The sequence below is a fragment of the Staurois parvus genome, unplaced genomic scaffold (genome assembly GCF_062004578.1).
Source record: "Staurois parvus isolate SC_StPar_1 unplaced genomic scaffold, SC_StPar_1.0 ptg000299l, whole genome shotgun sequence".
Lineage (NCBI taxonomy): Eukaryota > Metazoa > Chordata > Amphibia > Anura > Ranidae > Staurois > Staurois parvus.
Genome location: NW_028318095.1, coordinates 17,229,496 through 17,247,161, shown reverse-complemented (window position 1 = coordinate 17,247,161; position 17,666 = coordinate 17,229,496). Strand labels below are relative to the sequence as shown.

Below are 17,666 nucleotides of genomic sequence, written 5' to 3'. Positions count from 1 at the left end.
TTTGCCACAATTTTGGTTCTCAGGTCCTCAGACAGTTCTCGTCTCCTCTTTCTGTTGTCCATGCTTAGTGTGGCACAGACAGACACACAATGCAAAGGTTAAGTGAACGTCTCTCCTTTTTATCTGCTTTCAGGTGTGATTTCTATATTGCCCACACCTGTTACTTGCCCCAGGTGAGTTTACAGGAGCATCACATGCTTGTAACATTCTTATTTATCCGCAGTTGTGAAAGGGTGCCAATACTTTTGTCCAGCCCATTTTTGGAGGTTTGTGTGACATTATGTCGAATTTGCTTTCTTTCCTCCCTTTTTTTGTTTTGTCCCAATACACACAAAGGGAATAAACATGTGTATAGCAAAACATGTGTTAATGCAATACGTTTCGTGAGAAATACATGATTTTCAGGAAAAATATCAAGGGTGCCAACAATTTCGGCCATGACTGTATATATATGTGTGTGTATATATATATATATATATATATATATATATATAAAACATATAATCTAGGCATTTTCTATTATTAGATCTTGCTAAATTGTTTGCTAAATAGCTTGGAAAAGGATATAAAATAATTAAGTAACTGGACAAATGAATCAATTGTGCTCATATGCCCTATATTTCTATTTTTGCAGTAACTATAAAAAATATGATATTTAGATCATATTTACTGTATATAATTAACAAAAATATTTAAAAAAATTGGTGTATATGTAATGTAAATGTGCTGTCTGTAGTTATTTTTATTGTTGATTTTACGGTTACAATTTTAAAGTCCAACTCCAGGAATTTGAAAAAATGTACTCCACCCCCTCCTGCACTGCAAGGGTTAAGTGCTCATTATGTCCAGGGGTGGCAGAATATGAAGGATATTTACCTTATTTGGAGCTCCAGCAGGGTCTCTCCATCAGTGAGTCCTGACCCCTACAACCTTTACTCCAAGCCACTCACGGCCGCAGTTGCAATCTTGCCATAGCCATGTACAATGCAGGATTAATGGCACGTATGTGATGATGCTCAAGGCTTGTCAAAAGACTGTAACTTCAAGAAGAAGGTGGTGACATAATGATCATTTAACCCTTGCAGTGCAGGGTTAATTATTTTCCCCCGAAGTTTGGCTTTAAGTGTATTATGTTCTTCAATTATTCATTTTTGTTTTGAAAATGTTATATGTCAAGTTCAGATACACAATTTATTATAATCTTTATAAAAAAGGAATGCAAAACCATGAAACCTGGTCAATACATTGGGATGGGTAAATAGGAAATAAACATATTAACATTGTAACTTTATTTTTTTTCTAAATAAAACCTTCAATGTCTAAAGAGAGTCTGTCACTAAAAATAGTGACAAAGACATATATACCTGTCTAGTCTTTTGTTCCTGCTACACACCACAAAACATAATCATGGGGCTGCATATCACTTCAACAGGATAGGTTTACTGTACAGAACATGCACAGGCACTTTTCCCAGAAAGCTCTCTCTAACAAATCACCCAGAAAGCTGTCCTAATGGGGCTTAATGGTAGAACAACTTCTTGTTTTGTGTGAAAAGCATGGACCCCGAAGGAATAAGCACCTGTGTGCCAAAGATAAGAATTCTGGCAGTCTTGTGACTGGATTCATTTTTGTGAGTAGTCTTTTGTTCTGCTGCAGTTTCAGTAAATGAACAATAAGTTTTAAATTTTACCCAGGGTGCCGCCATCATGAATTCTGTGCTCTGGCACGATGCAAAATTGAGGGTTCATAACTATATTGCTTTCCACACTAGCGTTTAACATTTAAATGAAAATAATTCAATTCTTGTAGTGACTATTTAGTAATGGTAGCCTGATGATATTTGCCTTCTTTCTAACTGCTCTGCAGCACTGTGATCTCCTTTCATATAAGACAAGTTCACTTTAAAGTGTAGCTAAAGCCAAAAGTTTTTAAAAAATTGGATAGAGTAGAAATAGTAAAAAGAAACACTTCCATTTTTTTCTACCTATGTCTCATTCAGGAGAACTACCTTCACTCCTGGTTCTGTAGACACAAGAAAGCATTAGAGGAAATCTCTCTAAAAGAAGAGAAACAAGTATCCCTATTGAAAGATTTGTCCTCTATTGTTTTCTGGTAATAGCTCAAAAATCTCCTTCTGACTCACCAGTACAAAAAGAGTTGGTGAATCTTACCAGTAGGGACAAAGGCAGCAATAAAAAGAGAGGTTCCAAACCTTCCCTACTCTATCCAAAACTAAAAAGGGGAAGTCTTCCTAACTACCTAAGATGGCATTTCCCTCGCAATGGAGAAATAACCTTTCACTTTCTCTTGTGTCTATGGGAACTAAATGTAGTTTTTCTGAATGGGATACAGATGGCAAAACAAAAAACTGATAGAAGTTTTAACCAATTCCTACTATCCCTGCTATCCAATATTCCCTACTATTCAAAAATCCTACTATATAAAAATGGTCTTTAAATACACTTTATATGGAACACTGGATGGCTGGTTTGGTCGTCCTTCACCAAATGACCAATATGAGAAAGATCAAGGCAAAAAAAAGGTCAAATTTGGCAACCAATTAAAAATATACCTTATTATTTTATCATTTCTAAAATTAATCATTACACCATCCATATATACAACATTTAGATGATTTGCTGAATTATATAAATATGAAAAATGTCACTTTCATCAAACAGGAGTAGCCAGTACAAAAAAAAAAATTACATTGCACAGTGCCAAACATTTGCATTTTGTTGATATTATACACATAAAGCAAGAACAGCTCAAAATGTCAAACAATGCAACTGTGTCTGAAGTATGACAATATCTCAGTTTTTTGATACAGAGAAAGCTGCATGTGTCTGGAACAATAACAAAAGACTGAGTAATTCCTTTACTTCAGACACAATTTCACCAATCAATATGCTAGATCTCTGTGCACGTGCAAGTGCATTTTTTTCTCATATGGAGGCAGTAATGACTATTGACATGTGCACAGGTACGTTCCGTAATATGCAGCGAAATGCGATGAGAAGACCAGAAATGTAGTAATACAAGCATAGTAAGCACGTGCCTTTATTCCCATTGAACAGCATTCTGCAAAGATGATGACATGTTTTCTTTCTATTCGACTGCTTTGGGTTCATGTAAATTATCATTTTAATTTAAAGAGCTGATTAAGTTTTTCCTAAAAGTAGATTTTTGGTTGTTTTATGTGAAAGTTAAAGGACCAATAAACCTACATTTTACTCTTTGACTGTAAAAATATATACAGATATATTTGAAAAATGTTTAGGAACCTATCAAAATTGTTACTGTAGATGTTGAAAAAGCTGTGACTATGGTAAAATAAATTTTCCCAATACAGATTACATTTAACAGCTAGGTGTTTAAGCATCTTTCTATCCACATTGTACAATTTGTCTCTTTACAGTATCTATCTAATTATCTATTTATTTGTCTACATGGTATCTATCCCTTTATCTATCTTTCTAAAAAACCCCACCACTGCAGACGTGTGCATATCCTTGCTGTTTTCACATATGGAACTACCTAAAGAGAGACCTGCAACAGCTACAAATTTTCTGTAATTGTTATGCATTCAAATAGGTAGCAGGCAATGTTCTAATCTAACAAACTTCAAAAAAGACATGATTGTCGGTGGTTGATGAAATATATAATGTGCTGAGACCTCATACAAGTCACCATGTAGTTTTGGACAATCATAAATCAGAAAAAATGGTCACCAAAGGTTGCACTGACCAGCAATGGTTCAGTTATAATGTCATTTGGAATAACAATAGTTATTTTCAGCAGATTTTTATTTCTAGCTTTCTTTGCCAAGCATTGTTGAAAATGATATGTTACATCACTGTAACTTGAAACTACTTTACTGAAATCAATTGAAATTATTAAATGACTTTACTGAAATCAATTGAAATTCACATTAACAACACTGTATATACTGTAATAGTATACTTCCCCAATAGAAAAAACACTAAAGCAACCAATAAATCATTTAAGCTCAATGACCCAAAATAATTTCAGTGTAAAATCTTACCTTTGACAATTGATAAACAGACTTGGGAACCATTGCATGATTAGTGTGATTTTTAAAGTCCTGAAAGTAAGTACTGCTAGCTCATTTCATGCTGGCCTCTTTGCAGGTATGTTAATGTAACATGTAAAACATTAAAAATAAGTACCTATACTGTTTAACATCCAGTAATATACTGCCTCACTCTGATCTGCACATGCTCAGTTGCTCTCTGTTTTTCACCACTGTGCCACAAATGTAGAGGAGGATCTGCTGACAGCCTAAAGATTTACCACTGCTCAGGAGCTCTGCGCTTCAGCAAAATGGCAGCCTCCAGCAAGAAGAAACAGGAACAATGCTGGAGCACACACTAGGTTTGATAGCATAATTATTAATGTGTAATGTACTGTATGTTCCCTTCTAAAGAACATTATACTTTATCAAGTTATCATGCTTAACGTTCCATTTTAAAAATTCCTGACTCAAGACAGCTGACCACAGACAAAGCAGCAGAGACCCATGGCCAATGCTGATCATATTTTATCAAGTTATCATGCCTAAAGTTCCACTTTATAAATTCCTGACGTGAGTTTAGACAGCTGACCTCAGATAAAACAGCAGAGACCCATGGCCAATGCTGATTCCCACTTTTCTTCATTGGTTGGTCTTTTGGGGTTCACTGCTCATACGTTTCAACAACTTACTTCTTCTTTAGATTACGTTTGGGTGATTTATTGTAGCTGATTTATAATGGAGAAGAGAATAATCTTATTTTAGTGAATTGGCATCCAATCAATAGCAAGCAAAAATCTTGTATTTTATATTTGTCTTGTAAGTTACCATAGCTTCACCTTATTCACTAAGCTGAATGAGTAGTCATTGCTCTAATCATTTATTAACCCCTTCACGCCAGCCGCACGCAAATCTGCGGCCTCCCGGCGTCTGGGCCTAGACGCCGAGCGGCCGCAGATTTGCGTTCATGTAACAAAAAACATATGTGCTGAGAGCGCATGCCCTGCATGCTCCCAGCACACATCTGAGGTACTCACGGAAAGGTCCTTTCCCAATCGGGACCTTTCCCGATCATGTGACCGGCCGTGACGTGATGTCATAGCGGCCACATGACACTAATCCCCGCCCCGTCCCGCCCACCTCCCGGCGCAGGAACTCCTCTTCACGCCGGGACAATCTGGCATGAAGGGGTTAAATAACTCCAATTATCTGTATTTGTCATAACTTTTTAATGTTGGGCATTAATTATATATTGTTACATCATGGTGTATAGCAAACACCATGGGGGTTTGATTTAAATTCTATACAATTTGTTTTAATATATATATATATATAACTGCGTATGTGTGTTTATACACACACATATACATAACGTACATTATATATGAAAATAATAATTGTACTACATTTTTAGGATAGTTATTCATGCTAAAATTTTACTGGTTTTCTTTATTATTGTGAATGTGTATTTTTTAATCTTTTACTGCACCATATCATTTGAACTTTACTTTATATACAGATCTGGAACCTTTGAGAGGTAAACCAATCCTACAATGGTTTCTGCAGATTAATAATCAATTTATTTGTGTTGAGAAAAAGGACATTTTTGAGGTATGCCTTTTAGCTTGCCATGATTATAGCGCATAAGGTAGTTGTCCCTGACAGTCTATTTCAAATCTGCCTTTTTTGGAAGCACTGCATTGCATCCTTTTGAAAAAAAATTAAAACACTGTGCACCCAAAGCACCCCAGTTGCCGCATAATATACCAAATTTTTCTAAAATATTAGAGCAGAAACAGTTAGGCATGGTTTAGTAAAAATTGGCCTGGCAACAGGACAGTACATGAACATGACCAGGTAGAATAGGCTACAATGTAGATACACAAACAAGGAAGGTGTTTTGCTGCACTAGAAATTCAAGTGTATCATCTCTGAGACACTTAAGAAAAAAAAGACCAGTAGCAGGCCAGCTTTGTAAACAGATTGAAAAGGGAAGAAGGCACAAGGTGAGTGTTGTATTAGATTAAAAAAATAAAAGTGCACTGTCCCAGAGACACCTAAAAAAAAAAAGTTGGTCAGCAGCAAGGTGGCAGTTTAAAGTATCCAGGGCAAAGTCCATCACCCTTTGTGGGCAGTGCCAGGTGGTGTCAGTGTTGGCAATGGCAGAAACAGCGAGAATAATTGGAAAAGTTCTTGGTCCTCTCTTATTTAACTATATATAAGATAAATGTATTGAATTTATAAATACCACCTGCAGTGGTTGTTTGGTAGTTCTCTGTTATCCAAGTCTGATGTTCAAATTAAAAGTCAGCTTCTTAGCCACAAATTCTCTCCTACTGCTGAAGGCCCTCTCTGTTATAACAAGTGCAGCAGGGCAGGTTACTACCTCAAATACGTATTGATCCACCCCCAACACGTTATGCCATCCTGGATCCCCAGTACTTCATTTTTTATTTACAGCCTTGCCATCCCTGCCCATGTTTGCTTGATAAGGGCAGGGATGGCCTTAGGATTAAAACAAAATTAAAATAAAAATTATCCACCAAATCTTCTTGGTGGCGCTCACCTTACAGTAAGCTGCAGCTGCTGTAAAATCACTTCTTCTTGTTGCTTTCATCCCAGTGTCCCCTCCATCTATGGTCATGGCACTATCTTCCTCATCCTCATTGTATAAAAGGAAAAAAGTTTGCACATGACCCAGATCATCCACCTGTAGCAAGTCAGTGATTGTGTGATCAAAAATTTAGCTGACTCCTCTTTGCTAGTTTGCAGGGTTACGGCGGGATTAGTAGAAGAAGAGGAGGGGGAAGGAGAAGGAATATTAGGAGCCACTTACCTACTTACTGTGTATGCTGTGGCTGTATAGCATGGCCCCATTGAGATAGAAAAGACAGATATGCCTCTAAATGGTGCAGCCCAACCACCACTTTGTCCTGCAGAACATGTTTGCCTCCCACTACCTCCACAAGCAGAACCTTTGCCTTTGACATTAGGCCTGCCTGAATCTTTTAATAATGTCTATTGCCTCAATGTAATGTCTGCTGTGGCAATAGGAGCAATAAATATGTGGTACTTTGGTGCACACTAATTTAGTGCTTTAGCTATATTTTTTTAGGAGTAAACTTTCCTACAACTTTTAAATATTTTGTGGCTGCTACTTCCACTAGTCAGGCCTATTACCACTTGATAATAAATCAAATTGAAATAGAACTGAATCAGATTGAGGTGCTGCTGCTGTTAATAATGTAAGCTAAATGTAAAAGTTAACTTAATTTACACATGCAAAGTATTTAATGCCAGAATATGGTGCCACTGACACTGTGAAAAGTGTTCTGTTCCATAACACCACAAATAGCTTAACTTCTTGCTGTCCAGTGTATGTATATATAAGACCTGGGCAGCAAGAGGTTATACCAGGATCATAGCATGATGGTAGTGTTTTTAATTACCAGCAAGTGGCTTTCCTGTAAAAGTGATCTAAGAGGCCCAATCACTTTTACAGACCTGCAGAGCCTCCCCCAGCTCCCCCCCTGCTGCCACTGTTCCCATGCTCTCTTGTCCCACCAAGGAGCCTGGGACCTCAGTAAGTGGTCAGGTCAGCTGCCCAGAGGAAATGGAAAAACATCCATTCACCCATCTTCTCTGTGATGAAAGAAGCCAAGAGGATTTCATTGCTTCTGGTTTCAAAGCGGTCTTTCCCTGTCCATTGCAGCCTGGAAAGCAGCCGATTACACATATCTATAATAGACGCCTGGTCTCTCTATATAAAGTACCTGTCACTGCCCAATGCTATCACAAGGGTCTTGTTCACCCCTTGTAATAGCAAACAAATCAAAGAAAAAAGAAAAAAGAGCACCTCCATCCCCGTGCTCATGCACAAATGCAAACATGCATGTAGGTCTGGCACACATATGTATACAGTGATTGCACCACACATGTGAGGTATCACTGCGAACATCAGTGTAAGAGCAATAATTCTAGCACCATAGCTCACATTTACTCTAAACCGAAAACCTGTTAAGGCCTTTGAAGCATCGTCTTTGGACAATATTAGGAATCGTAGTTTGTAGCCGTTTCACAGAAATGCACAATATTAAATCTTGACATGCTTGGTATCCATTTTCTCAACACAGAAAACATATTTTACCAAAATGTGGGTATTATATTGTGTTTCTGAGCATTAAAATGTATATAAATGTATGTTTTCTGGAAAATTTACATTTGATAAATGACTGCAGAATAAATTGGCATAATAGTGACATAAGAAATTGCGATTGCCACCATTTTATACTCCAAGGCTTCTGCTTTCAGAAAATATAGAATGTTTCAGGGTTCTAAGTAATTTTCTAGCAAATAAATGCTGACTTTAACATGTATGTGAGAAATGGCAAATATACATTATATAGACCCTCTTCCTGCTGTATGATGTTTAAATTTTTTTTTTTGCTTTGCTAAATGTTCCCAATGGTGGTGCCCAGCTCCCAATCTCATATATTTTACAATATCTTGTTCTTTAGCTTTGTAAATAGCCAGATTTAAAATCAGAAATCTCCTCTTCAGTGGGATTCACTAATAAGTTTAGGTTTTGTGAATTTCAGCCAGGGTTCAATGAATCCCTCATGAATCTAAACCGGCAGATTATGTAAGGTATAACACCAACATCAGAATGAACAATGCATACCCTCTTAGCTGTACTGGGTTTAACTGCAAACATATACTGGGCACTTCTTCTAGCCATGTTGATGCACAGTGATCTGAGCAACATCACAAAGTCCAGCCATTTGCATGTCTATGGCCACTCTGTGACTTCTGCAGACATGCTGTGACTTCTGGTGCCACTGACATGACAAGTGTGTGAGGTGAGTGTTTGTGACTATGTTAATACTTTTCTTTTATGTAAGTCTTATTTTTTTAGTTTATTGGTCCTTTAACGAAAAAATATTATTTATTATTTTAAAGCAATTGACATAATGACGAGCTCCAGTGATTTAAGACATTTTGAAAATGTTTTCTGACTGCTTTTATTTCAACTTATGTTCATTTATTTATATACAGAGATAGATATATATTTTTTTGTTGTTTTATTTGACAACTGCATCTAATTCCATCGTAGGGAAACACTGCATGCATTCCACACCTATCTTGTGTGCAACTGTGGGAATTTTCACTACAAAACATCCTGCCATCTAATCATCTTCAGTAAAACAATTTTTTTATTCTACTTAAAGTGATTAAAGCAAGCCCAAATTAATTGGGTTGCTGTGAATATCTAAAATTTAGGAGTTATTGGGGTTGATTTACTAAAGGGATACTGAATATTCATTCTGCAACATGAGTATTATTTATTTGGCTTAGCAAAAATGTTCACTCCAGGTGTCCAATAATACGCAAGCAAAAGTCTGTATTGTGTATATGTGTCATAGCTTCACCATATTGACTGGGGACATATTTATAAAGCAGTAAGTGTGAAACTTACCGAAGATTCACTGCAGGTAATTCTCCCTAATGCAAGTGCTTTACATTGCAGGGAATGATTAATTACCGATAAATGTTTGGTGAATGGCACATTGCCTGCGTTTGAACAAATATAACAAAATGCTTCCAATGGTATATTAAGCAGGCCAAAAGAGGGAAAAAAAGAGAAGCTCATTGTAAGGATATGCCTACAACATAATGCAGCAGGAAATGCAACAAGGGATTACAGTCTTGCATGTTACAACACGGAGGAGTCAGGTGCTGTGGTCAAATTTTAATTTACTACAAAATACTGTTTTGAATGATTAATTTGTAAGTATCAATTCACAATCTATTAACAGTTATTGATCTTGTCATGAACTTTAAGTTAATGCACTTTTAGCCTGGTCTACAGTAACATGTCCATCTTCTTGGCAGGGAAGCTTCAATGGTCATCCCCACTCACCATTGTGGTTTCTGCTATTGAACCAAAGCTGTTGATAAATATGTTGCAGGTAACATTTACAGGAGGACCTGTAAGTTAAAATAACAGACAGAAAAAAGAAAATGACAGTTTGTGTACGTGACATACATTCATCTCTGGCTTTAGCCAGCACAGAACAACACTTACCATTGTGGTCTCGGTGACTGATCCAAAACTGTTTATAAAAATATTGCAAGTAACGTTTACTGGAGGACCTGCGAAATGCAATAAGAATGTTTGCAAGAGATGTGAAAACAAAGGAAGGCAATGACTCTCATCTGTACAAACTGGTACAGATTCCGAGGTAACCAAGAGGAAAAAAAGCATATTTCACAACACAAAAAACAAGCATTATGGATGCGTGTTAGATATAACATACAAACAACATAAAAATGTCAGTTGGTGTTTTTGAAACAAGTGGTCATCTAAAAATGTGAAATGAGATAAAGCTGGATACTGAGTTCTGGTAATGTATTATAATGGAAAGAAAATGTGAAAGCTTTAACCACGGAAAGCAGACATCTTTTCAACAAGGGATTAAGCCATTTAAGTCAGTTTGCCTTACATTCTATTTAGGACTTTGATCAGCCAACTTTATGAATCTTCATACTTTACATAATGCGAATCATAAAAAAGGCAAATGTAAATGTATTTTGAACAAAAATAATAAACAATACAATAAGTCAATGGTACACCAAATAATTCTGAATTTCAGCTTGTAAACTTAAGATTAGTAGACTCTTAACCATGTTATGTAAAATGGCCTAGAATATGAAAGGTTTTAACTCTATGGATCCAGACAGTGAATTGGTGATACATAGAAGGATATATAACATTGATCATTTCATTGATTGAATCTACAATATTTTATCCTGTGTAACAGGGTTGACTAACAGGTGTGGATGTGTATAAACCTAGGCTAAGTAGGAAAACCCAAGGTTGCCTTCTTTTCACTGTATTACCCAATGTATTTTTGCCTTCCTTTCACTGTATTACCCAATGTCTTATGTCAACTTTAATAGCTGACATAAAGCATTGAATTGATGGCCCATAATAGCGGTTCATGAGAGCATATAACTGGAATCTAGGCCTGTCTAAAGCCTGGTAAACACAGGCAGTGGGCTCAAGGAAAAAAACTGTGGAGCTTGTGAGGAGCTTGTGAGGAGCTTGCTGTACTAACTATGTAATGTTAGTACAGCGATCACCCCACAGAGCTAACAGGGGGATTCCTCCCCCCTAGAACACACCAGTCATTGGCCACTGATTGGCCGCTGATTGGCCGCTGATCATCTGCTGTTTTACCAGCATGCCATTCGAAAGAAGCAAGATGTTCGGCTGGTTTCTGTTGGACAGTCTACTGTACACACGGGCTGAATGTCAGGCTGTTTCTGTTGAAATGACCGATACCAGCTGATATTTGGCCCATGTTTACCAGGCTTAATAGTGTGCAGCCACAAGCCATCAAAAGGACTTTAGGATCTTCAACCCCTTTACTCTCTTCTTTTCAGAAGTAAAACTTGAAACCTCAAATAATAGGAGTATAGGCATATAATAAACTTAACAGATTGAATAAATAATTACATTTGTATAAACTCTCATCTGTGTGTATTGTACAATTGCATCGCTGTTAACAAAAATAGGATCACTACTTTTGTTGTGCTCTTTCCAGCAAATGAACATTAGGGATGACAGTTTTTATCGCCCTGAAATTTCATTGAAAATGGGGAGATATGGCTGAAACCGCTGTTTTGGGAAAATGCATTGGATGCAAAAGAAAAGATAACATTAAGGTGGTTTTAAGTGTGCAGTCGCCTTTAAGTGGCTCTTGAATGTTAAAAAAGTCCCTTTCAACTATCATAGACCTGTTCCTGTGGCAAACAACAGATATTGCTTTCATACATGTATTTTTTCACAGAAAACAATACTGCTAAAAAAAGTTCACTGAGAAAGTGACAGTATACAAACAATGATCAAATGTAAACAGGAAAGGAAAAAAACCCAAATACATAGAACGATAAATTGCAAAAAAACAAACTTTTCCTAAATACATTATCCCCCACACCCCCCGCCTTCCCCACTAAAATAAAGAAAAATAGATTTGTCATTCACTACAAATTTTGTCTAAGCAACACATTGATGGAAATTTACAGTTTCCTTCTTGCCAAATATCACTGATGGTGAATTCTGTAATTCTGCAGTAAAATACATTTCTCTGAAATTACTTCACTCAAGTCAAGAGAAATTATGTTAGGTAACCCCCAGTACATAATTACATTTCACTTTCTATTAGTTTAGAATGATCAGAAGTTTTAATTAAAAATCAGACTGAAATATTAATCCAGAGAATAAAGTTCCAAATATAATTGAAAGATTTAAGACAAAATTTCCTTTGAACTATCTCATATGATTGAATGGCCCAATGTCACCAACAAACATTGTTTTTAATAATCCTTAAACTTTTGGTATTCAGTTACATTAAAGTAATATTAAGTTATTTTTCACTACATTTAATTCCTATAGGTATCCTCCTCTATAGAGGAAAAAATTACTTCAGGCTAGCTGACTTAGCAAATACTGTCTCTTATAATGGGATCCCCAATACTATAATTGTGAAACGAAGGTTGAAGCATGAGCAGTCAGGAAAATGTGTTTTCTCCATTTACATTTTAAAATGGTCCCAACAGTGGTAATTCTGCTTTTGGGTGGACTCAATCTCCTGCTAGCTTGTTTTAATTATACTTGATTATAGTTTGTCATGACATACAACTTTCATAAATAAGTGTACATGGACAATAAGAGAGGGAATACCTATCTTTCCCATTGTCCACACCACCTGAAAACCCTTGTAATCATTAAAAATCTTATTACTTTGAAGTCTGCAGGAAAACTGACACATCTACTCATCTCATGACGATCTCATGGGTCCTCTGCAGCTCTCACTGATTGACCTTTACTTTTTGCCAGATTACCAGCTACAATAATGATGTGGAGGTCAGCAAAGGCTCATTAACAGGCTTAGCGAGCTGCCAGTCCAGGCATCTGGGTGCAACCCAACTGTAAAGTCAGGATCTCTCCAGAGTCTAGACCAGCTGAAATGCATCAGACAACAGTGGACTTTACCCGATGTCGGCTGAAGACTGGTCATAGGAGTGCACAGTAAAGTACACTCCTGTGATCCATAGAAGTAGGGCCAAATGTTGTCCCTACCACTCCTTTAAGAATCTTCAATTGCTAGTAGGTTTTTTGAGAAATGTTTTCAAGCAAGTGCCATTAATGATTTTTTCATAGAAAATTGCTCTGTTGCTGTGTATTTCGAATATTAGGAATTAATTCATGCAGACTTGCAAAGTGACTGAGAAGTACACTTTAAATTTTATTGTATAAATATTTTTGTTCGATTGAGGATATACTTGATTACATTGATTGTGTACCTTTGATTATTTTCCTATCTTTTAAAGCATTTGTATAGCCAAAACTTTGGGGTTGATTTACTAAAACTGGAGAGTGCAAAATCTAGCAAAGCTCTGCATAGAAACCAAGCAGCTTCCAGCTTTTTTTGGTCAAAGCTTAATGGAACAAGCGGAAGTTAGAAGCTGATTGGCTACCATGCACAGCTGCACCAGATTTTACTCTCTCCATTTTTAGTAAATCAACTCCTTTGTGCCCCTGCTGAATAGACCTACTCTCTCTTTCTGTTCTTGTGACCTGTTCTGATGACAACTGTTTAGGAGGGAATAACCCCTGCATTGTAGAGATTTTATTTCACTTCCCCTTATGTCTCCAGGATAGGAAGTGAAAAGTAATCTTCCCAATGGGACAGAAACATAAAAAAAAACGATAGGGGTTTTATGCCTACCCTCTTTATCCAAAACTAAAACATGTATTTACATACACTTTAAATCTTTTTTACACCTAGAGGACTAGAGTACTGAAATATAATTTGCTGCAACACAATGTGAAATCCATCACTTGATATTCTAATGGCAGCAAGCTAAAATGAGGTAAGGTAAATGCACTTCTTACCCCTTCATTAAAGCTTTCAAAATATTAAGGTTCAAAAGATCTGTCACTTTGGTCATTGAGACCTTCAAATACTATTGGAGTACATTAATTAGTTAAAGCTGAATATAAACAAATATTTTTCCATCTCCATTGTGCTATAAAGCTAAATTCTAGGAACAAAGACTTTAGAATCCGAGAATTTGGTGCAGCTGTGCATGGTAATCAATCAGCTTCTAATATGTTTGTTCAATTAAGATTTGACAATAAAACCTGGAAGCTGATTGGTTACTATGCACAGCTGCACCAGATTCTCTGTGAATAAGTATAGCCAGAACCCGCTGTAGCTCTTGCAGTACTTTATTTACAGGCTCATGCATATCGACCTTCAGCCCGGGTTTACACTGTGCGGTGCGGGGCACCGCATGTAATTTGCACAAGAATCGCACCTCATTCCTGTGCGAATTACATGTAAATGTCTGGGCAGCGTGATTTGAGCCGTACATTTTGTATGGCTAAAATGGCATCGCATCCACGCCAAAAAGATGCAAGACCCTTTTTTAAATCCGCATCTGAATTGCATCACATGGGTGTTTTCACCCATGCGATGCGATATCCGGCAATCTCATCATGTTTTGCAATCTGTTTTGGGGTGACAATACTTTATCATTGACACCCACACTAGATCGCATTAATGTGATGTGATTGCAATGCACTGCAGGAAGCGCACAGGATTCACAGCATTTCCCGCATCACATTGATGTGAACCAGTTAATACAGTGGGTATTAATCAAATATGGATTGAATAAAAAATGGGACATACGTATCTTTTTTAAAATAAAATTGCTACTTAAAAACTGGAATAATTTGTTACCACCACGCTTCTGCTTTTCTATGCAATATCCAATAATTGTTTTGTTTTTTGTTTATGTTTATGGCTATGATTAAGACCCACTGAGGCTCGATATGTTTGAGCTTGGAGGACTGTATGTTGTATTCCCTCAAGTAAATAAAGTATTGCAAGAGCTACATTGGTGATGGCTATATTCATTCGTTCACATGTGTTGGAACTGACAAGAGCTTTCCAATGCACTACACCTGCAGAAATGGATACCAGATAACAGAGGTGAGCAGCAGCTTGTATACTTGGACCAGATTCTGTGTACACTAGTTTAAGTACTGTAAATCCCCCTCAATGGAACAATTGTGTGAACAAATAAAATGGCTTAATCACTGTGCTGTAACCCAGCAGGCTCCACCCACTACAGGCTGCCTGCAGAGAACTGCAGGAGGGGGCGGATAAAAGACCAGTCACTCTGCACAGGAAGAGAGAGCAGCAGTGACTGGTCTTTATTACAGGATCTCTGCATAGAAGAACAATTTCACGCTGGTTTTGTCACAGATCTGGAAGAAATACACAAAACACACCATTCAAGAAGAATACCTTTGTCCTTTGTCTGTATATCCCTAGGTTCAGCTTTAACATATTGTGGATACCATTTCCATTCATTACTGTTACCCATTTGCACTGGTTTTGTGTGCACCGCCTTTGTAATCTTTGTGATCTTAATTGTTTCCTAACAGTCTCAGTATAGTGCATCAAGATGGTAATCACAGCTGAAGATCACTCAGGCTGCTTATAAATAAACAAAGATGGCTTCCGCCAACTAGTTAATATTCCAGCCAAAAACAGATCTCCTCAATGCTATGACAACCATTGGCTTCCTGCCCCCAGCCAGACATCTCTCCTCCATATCCAGACTGAGCGTTTGTTTTCTGTCATTGTTTTCAGTGTAACACAGTAGAAACCGATCATTTCTTTCATTTTCTTGTAAATGCTTTGCTTCTGGCGACTATACCGCCTTCTGAGACTATGAAGAAATAGGCAGCAGGAAATAAAATCAATAATTAATGATTTTACATGTCAACTAGATGTGGCTAATCAAGAACAACATTGTGGCTATAGAATGAGCTAATCAATTTACAGGCACATGCTCTCAGGAAGCTCCACAAGTTGTTAAAAGAGGAGAGAACATTTAACTTTGACCATGCGCTTCAATAGGTTCACCTGGTTTCAAGGGCTATATGGGGATTTAAGTGGATTTCTATTGCACAAAATGAAACGCTAACCCTGATAGTTCTTCCTAGGAAGAAATAACTATATAGTTATAATGTAAAAATAAATTGTAACACGTTAAAGTGGTCTTCAAAGTTCCATCAATGCAGTGCACTATTTGTGACTATTGTGTTTAATATTTCTCTTAGGAAATACTGAGACCAACTATCCTAGTTTGTGAAGCTAATAATGTATAAATTTGTCAGCACTTAATTTGTATTCCTGATCATAAATGTCAATGCTTAAAGTGATGCTAAAGGTTTGCTTTTTTTCATTTGTTAAAATATTAAACGTAGCACTTCTCACGTAAGAGCCACTGGATTTGAATTGGGTCCCCCTAAGTTCTGCACAGCCAGGCGACATTTTCCACACTTTGCACAGGAGTCAGTAAACAGTACTTGAGCTTGGTTTTGTGGTTTTTGTCAAGGGGTTAAACTTGGAAAGGGTCTAGGGGTATATGGGATGCCAAAGGAACTGTGGGACTTGAGGACAACTCCTTAGCAACTATGTACAGAGTTTCAGATTAACAATCCTCTCCTGTTAGCTTAGTGGGTTGGTGGCTGCCTTCAGGCTTTATGCTGGGCTGGCTCCTTCCCTGCTATACAGGTTGTCCTCTTCAGGAGACCTTGAGGCAGTGGAGGTCCTCTCCAGTGACCTCCCTGTTTTTAGGCTCCCCTCAATGGGGTCCCCTACCAGACTCCACACTCCAGCCTGGTAGGGCTCAATCCATCTTCCACCCATTACTGCACACCTCTCCTGAGGCTCTGACACATTTAAGGGTTCTCCTGGCCACCATGCCCAGCCACTTTCCAGGGGATTGGCCAAGGTCCCTCAAACATGCAGATCGGGGCCTCCTCCCCATCCTCCGCCTCTCTTCCAGAAAGTTTTCTCAGTTTCTGGAAGGGCGGGAGGACTCCAGAAGCCTTGACCTGTTAGAGCCTCCCAGCCTGTCCTGAGAAAACCTGACTACCTCACTCCCAGGCTGATACTTAGCCTATATCTATAAAAAGAAAACAGCAAACTCTATCTAACCTAGAGGGCGTTGCACAAACATGTTATACTTACCTGCTCTGTGTAATGGTTTTGCACAGAGCAGCCCTGATCCTTCTCTTCTCATGTCCTCTGTCAGTGCTCCTGGCCCCTCTCTCCTGTCAGGTGCCCCCATAGCAAGCAGCTTGCTCCCCAGCCGCTTCTCTGTGTCCATTCACACATGGAGCCACAGCTCAGCCCCGTCCTCCTCTCTCCTCCCTGAATGACTGGCTGTGATTGACAGCAGCGGGAGCCAATGGCTCAGCGAATGAGGAAGCAGAGCCCCAGGACAGCTGAGGCTCCTATGCACATCACTGGATCAGGATGGGGCTCAGGTTAGTATTAGGGTACCTAGGGGGGGCTACTACACACTGTTTTTTTACCTTCATGCATAGAATGCATGAAGGTAAAAAAACTTGAGCTTTTACAACCACTTTTAGCTGAACTCTGGATGCAAAAATCTTAATCTAAATATATTCCTCAATAGCCACAAAAAAGATGAATCCACCTATCAAATGCCTTTAGAATCCACAAAGCCTGAACAGGGAGCA

General features: G+C 37.9%; 1 protein-coding gene across 5 annotated transcripts in view; it reads right to left on the bottom strand.

Annotated features, from left to right (window-relative positions):
* The window catches only part of GLRA2 (glycine receptor alpha 2), a 266,331-nt gene that overhangs the window by 230,987 nt on the left and 17,678 nt on the right, over positions 1-17,666 (bottom strand). For 2 of the 5 annotated variants that reach the window (XM_089682971.1, XM_089682973.1), the window contains exon 3: positions 10,119-10,186. The exons of 1 other annotated variant lie outside the window; for it this stretch is intronic. In XM_089682971.1, coding sequence (XP_089539097.1) covers positions 10,119-10,186 — 68 coding nt within the window. Of the gene's footprint in view, positions 1-9,953; positions 10,022-10,118; positions 10,187-17,666 lie in introns of all 5 variants that reach the window. 2 more of the 5 variants (XM_089682970.1, XM_089682972.1) reach the window with 1 other exon arrangement.